This window comes from Prionailurus viverrinus, chromosome B3 (assembly GCF_022837055.1).
Source record: "Prionailurus viverrinus isolate Anna chromosome B3, UM_Priviv_1.0, whole genome shotgun sequence".
In the NCBI taxonomy this organism is placed as follows: Eukaryota; Metazoa; Chordata; class Mammalia; order Carnivora; family Felidae; genus Prionailurus; species Prionailurus viverrinus.
Genome location: NC_062566.1, coordinates 69,433,985 through 69,439,303, shown reverse-complemented (window position 1 = coordinate 69,439,303; position 5,319 = coordinate 69,433,985). Strand labels below are relative to the sequence as shown.

Sequence of the window (5,319 nt, the reverse complement as noted above, 5' to 3'; positions counted from 1 at the left end):
CACTGCCTCTGGAACTTCATTCTTGCCAACCTGTAATAAAGATGAGTGCCAGACTCTGCCTGCTCCCTGTCCTTTCCACCGCCAGCCTGGAGCTCTTAAAGCTCCTGAGAAGAGGGAGTCCCTGTCCCTGTGTCAGAGCTGTGGGAACCAAAGCATTCCACATCTACAGAGGAGGAAGCCAAGGCCCAGAGAAGTGAGGTGTCCTCCCTGAGTCCCAGTTCTGCTCAGTCAACCATACAAGGGAGGAGAAGGAGAAATGTCAGGAGAGAAAACAAAGGCACCGGAGGGGTGAGCTAATTCTATGTGCTGGGAGACAGAATTTTAGTGTCAAAGCTGAAGCTACCCTCCACCTACCCCAGCTCTGAGGCTGCAGGGGTTACAGGTGTCCTGAGATACCCATTCCCTCCTAAATGAATTTCCCACTGACACTAGAGAGGCTCAGGGCTCGCTGGGGATGGAAGTTCATAAAAGGGTTGACACAGGCCCCTTATGAGTAACCCACAGGGTGCCCCCCCCCCTCCCTATCATCCTCAGGTATAGTCAGCTGGGGCTCAGGTCTGACCTCAGCCTCTATGGTCAGCCCCTCATCATGAGGGGATCCCGAGACACTGGAGCCAGCTGCCGCTGACCCTGAATCAACAGGCACTGTGGACCAAAGCTGGGCATTGCTCGTTTTAGTTTGGCCTTCCAAACAGGCCCAGATGAGCACAGGTGTATGTGCAGGTGCGCACCATAGATCACACTCCCACTCTCTCCGAGCTCCCACCAGGGACAGTCTGGCCCAGGTCATACAACTGCCCAGGGGACAGACAGAGCTGGCCCCTCTCCCATTCTGCTCCAAGCAAATGCCTGCCCCCTGCTGGGCTTTATGGGCTCAGGTTCTCCTGACCATCTTCTCATCCCTTCGCCTGGCGCCCCATCTCCTGAACTGACCTGGCTAAGCCCCTCCTATGCCTCCTCTGAAGCCTTGATCCCAACTCCCCCAAGGGTGGAGAATGAACTGTGCATGGAGCCCTGAGAATGTGGAGAAACCAGAAAAATACAAAATCTGACTGGTTCTAGCTCTGGAGAGGCTGCCAGTACTGGTGAGAAGCCAGAGAGGACATGAGGACAGGAAAATCGGAGCAGTCAGACCAAGAGAGACCCATGATTATCACCAAAGGGAGCAGAGCAGCTCTTCCAGAGTTCCAAGGTTCAGGCAGGGGTTGGGGTTGGGGGCTGCATCTGGAAGGAGCACCCCAGAGAAAAGGAAGTTATTTCAGAGCAAACCAGTGTTAGAGGTAGAGCAAGCCACTGAGCTAGATCATGTGGGCTCTATAGGGCTATGCAGGGACATCCCAGCTGTGCTGGACTATCATGGGACAGGCAGGACTGATTCCTGGGCTGTGGCAGTGCCTGTTCTCCAAACCCCCTTAGCCAAACTCTCCCACAGCATTTATGTGGGCAGTCATGACTAGCCTGTCTCCTTCCCAGTCTGTGAGAGCTCAAGGACAGGCCCACCTGTCACTCCTGAATCCCTGGGGCCCGGCACAGGGCCTGCATACAGGAGATGCTCAGGAAATATTTGATGAGGCGCTGGTAAGCTGGAAGACTGGACCCACTGGTGGAGGGAGCTGGAGATGAGGCTGGGCCATTTTTTTCCTGAACTATAGGAGTTTAGTACCGTATCCAGATCACCCGTACAGATAGGTGTTAGGCAAGCTGGGTTCTAGTCCCAGCTTTGTCACAAGTAAAGAGGTCGCTCCCTGTGACTAGGCTTGTTTTCTCTTTTGTGAAATGAAGTCATCGGACCAGCTGATGTCTAAGGGCTCTTCCAGAGCCAGCATTTTGGGAAGTTCTGCCCTCATCTGGTGCCGCAGGCTGACCTCGCTCCTGTGGCCTGTGGGCCAAGTCCTCCCCACACCACAAGGGGGAGCTCTACACACACCCCAGGCAAGCACCTGGTCCCAAACCCACCAACGAACCTGGGTGTGCAGGTATGGCAGGTGGGCACTTACATGGGGAAGGCTTGTGCCTTCTCAGACACAGGACTCTGGGAACCCAGCCACCAGGCACTCCGCAAAGGCCTGGCACACAGAGAATGTGGAGAGGAAGTTTTGTGTTAAAGGAAGTTTTCAGCATCTTCAGTGCAGCTGCCCTTCCTCACTGCTCAGACCTGGTTGCAGAAGAGGGACCATGACCCGCTCCAGGCAGCATTTCTATGAATACTCCCTGGCTTTCCTAATCTGCCTGATTTCTGGGGAAGAAAAAGACTCACCAGTAGGATTTGAATCTTTTAATTTGGGAATGACCAGCTTCCTCCTGCCCTCCCTCCCCAAAACACCTCCTTCCTGTTGGAGCTTCATCAGAGCACTGAGCCCCACAGACAAGTATCTGGTGACTTCTCAGGCCAGAATCCATCTCTGTAGGCCTGGCTGGGAGGTAGTAGGCTGTGGGCTAGTGAAACCAAAGGAAATGTGCACTGTTGCCTTTGTCTGGCTGGGCCTGGGAGCCAGGTAGCTCAGGGTCACTGCTGGTCATCTGTGAATATGGAGGCAGGCAGGGAAGGGCATATCAGGATGGGGTAGCTGGAGCAAAGGGTAGAGGGGGCATCTTCTCTCCCCAGAGCACGGACACTCACCCTGGGTGGTCCTGGGTGCCATCTCAGTCCGGTAGATCTTGAAGGCATCATAGGCAAAGACGGAAACCAGGATGATGCCAAAAACCTGTGGGAGTAGAATCAGGGATGGCACAATAAAGGCCATTGGCCACCATCTATTAGGCAGAAGGAGATGGGTGGTATGGGGCAAGGTGTGAGCCAGAGGCCTGGGCACTGGCTTGGGCTTGTGGGGAGGCACAGAGAGTGTGCAAACACCAGCCAGAGGTCCTTAGGGCCTGGGGAGCTCTGTGGGGCTGGACTCACAAAAGCAGCAATGGCAGCTCCATCCCGGGAGGTCACAGCCGCAAAGGAGACCACCAGGAAGATGATGATGGCACTGACACAGCGGAGGAAGTCCTGGGGGGTCGGGGGTGCAGGGTCAAAGGGAAGTCAGAGGGCAAGGGAACATCACCCTGAGGTTTTCCAGGCTGGTCAGCAGCTTGACCCTCAGACACTATGAATCCCTGCATGGAGATACCCCTGGACACAATATAAAGCACTTGAGAGAAAGAGAGAGAGAGACAGAGACCCCACTGCTAACCAGGGAAGGGATACAGGTGAATGCAAAGAGACCAGGACAAGAAGCCAGGCCCTGGGTGGCACAGGGCTGGGGCATGCCAGCCAGGAGGGCCAGGGCAGGGCTGGACCTGGACCTGGACCTTTGGTGAGTGGAAGAGCAACTCTAAGTGATCTGCATCCTTGTTGTCAGTGACAACAGTGAAATCAGGGTCAGGGCTGGGCCCCTTACTGACCCAGGAAAAGGAGAGAGGCTGGGAGGGAAAAGGAAACTTAGGATTCAGAGAAGAAAGGGACCAGAATGTGGTAGGGGAGGCAGGGTCCCTCACCAGACAGGGCCAGTTCAGCCGATCGAAGCGCTGATAGTACTGGGTGGCGTAGAGGAAGAGGAAAGCGAGTGTGATGAAGAACTCGAGTAGTGCTGCAGCCATGTAGGCGGAGATGGAGGCCGTGAAGCAGATGAAGATGATGAAGGTCAGGGCCTGTGGGACCAAATATGTGAAGCTTGCCAGGAAGGGGACACAGGCATGGCCAGATTGTTGCCTTCCCCTCCTGAGGAACTCCCCCAGGCTGGCCCCCACCACCCATCCTTGGAGGCCTCCTCATCTCTGGTACCGGGAGCCATACTCCAGGGCGTTTGCCCATTGAGGGAAGTCTCCAGCTTCCCACCTCCCCCTGCCCTGGATCCCAGCAACCCCAGCAGTGTGGCCCAGCTGCACTGCCCCAGGGAGCACCATTCTATGGAAACCACAAAAGAGGTGTCCTGCTGAAGCACAGGGTACAGGGTGAACTCCAGCCTCTGGAGTCATGCCCACAGCAGCCCTGCACCCCCAGAGGGACCCCCTATGCCATAATACTTTCCCCACTCCCAGATATCAGAAACTCCTCTAAACAAGGACCAAAACAAGGCCTTTGGTTCTACACCCAGAGACAAGGTTTAGAAGGCAGATGGACTTTAAGGGTCCCTGGGCTCTGGCAATGTAGGATGACATATATGCAATGGACTTAAGTTTACACTAAGATCTTGCTAAGTGACAAGGGAAGATCCTTTCCTGAGAATAGATGTTCATGGAGGCAGACAACAGATACAGTGGGACTGCAGGAAGTCTGCCCTTTTATGTCCGGTCTAACTTCAGTTCTTCCTGCTGTACCTAAACCTGCTGTAACTGCCTTCAGATGGAGAGGCAGCAAGAAGGCAGGGTAGGAGGTGAGGGCAGGGCAGCTGGGGAGAGCAGGGGTGTCCAGAAAGCCTGGGAAAGGAGGCGGCTGAGGAGTGAGCCCAGTGGGGGCCCTGGGATGGGGAGAGGGAGGAGTGGGATAACACTGGGAGAGATAGAGGCGCCAGGTTGGGGAGGTGGCTGTTACCAGCTCAGTTTCCAGCAAGATGCCTTTGAGGGAGGAGAGGAAGGTCTTGTCCACAGCGAAGCCCTGGAGCACTGCAGCTGCCCCCTCTTCGGGGGGCCGGTCCCGGCGATCCCGAGCACTGAGCATCTCTGTGGGGCCCACCAGGCACAGCCCCCACTGCCACCAGCCCGGGAAGGGAACTGGGAAGACGGAAACCTGGAGAGATGGGGAAGCAAACAGGAGCAGGGAGGCACTTGGAGAAACCTGAAAGAGAAGTAGGCAGGCTGGCTGTGGGGCCGCAGGGAGGCTTGCCCAGATGGGTCTTCTCCCAGCTGCCCAGAGTGCCCCTGCTGGGGCCTGCAACAGCCCCCCAGGAAGCACATGGGGAGGGGTGGGGCGGGGCAGGGAGGAGTGGTCAGCCCTCCCCTTACTGGAGACCAACCCCGCCCAGAGAAGGGGAGAGGGAGGAGGGGGGGGAAAGGAGGAGGTCCACAAAGAAACCGGGAGGAGCCAGGTGGTGAGCCGAGAAATGGGCTAGACTAGGAGCCCCCCAAGGACCCGGGCCTGAAGAAGTTTGCATCCCCCTCCCCTAACTCCTCTCTTCCTGGCTGTCCTTTCTCCCTTTTCCTTTTAGGGATGGTGGGAGCTGGAGCCCGGCCCAGGCAGCACCCCCCAGGACCAGGCTGTAGCAGCCAAGACTGAGGACAAAGGCAGATTGTTGGGGGGACAAGGGGGCGCTGTGTGCCTGCTGCAGTGCCTCAATGGGCCTCTGTCTTTCCAGCATGCCAGGAGGGCAGCCTGACCCCCACCCCAGTGTTCAG

The 5,319-nt window shown here is 56.6% G+C and overlaps 1 protein-coding gene across 2 annotated transcripts; it reads right to left on the bottom strand.

Annotated features, from left to right (window-relative positions):
- Nucleotides 1–2,352: 2,352 nt before the first annotated feature.
- Nucleotides 2,353–5,253, bottom strand: CMTM5 (CKLF like MARVEL transmembrane domain containing 5). 2 transcript variants are annotated; one of them, XM_047863852.1, is made up of 5 exons: nucleotides 4,520–5,253; nucleotides 3,484–3,636; nucleotides 2,903–2,995; nucleotides 2,621–2,705; nucleotides 2,353–2,520 (listed from the first exon to the last, which is right to left on the bottom strand). In XM_047863852.1, the coding sequence occupies exons 1-5, from the start codon at nucleotides 4,643–4,645 to the stop codon at nucleotides 2,507–2,509; spliced, it is 471 nt and encodes a 156-aa protein (XP_047719808.1). In that variant the 5' UTR covers nucleotides 4,646–5,253; the 3' UTR covers nucleotides 2,353–2,506. The 2 variants fall into 2 exon arrangements, with proteins under 2 accessions (XP_047719808.1, XP_047719809.1); XM_047863853.1 differs by lacking the exon at nucleotides 2,903–2,995.
- Nucleotides 5,254–5,319: the final 66 nt, after the last annotated feature.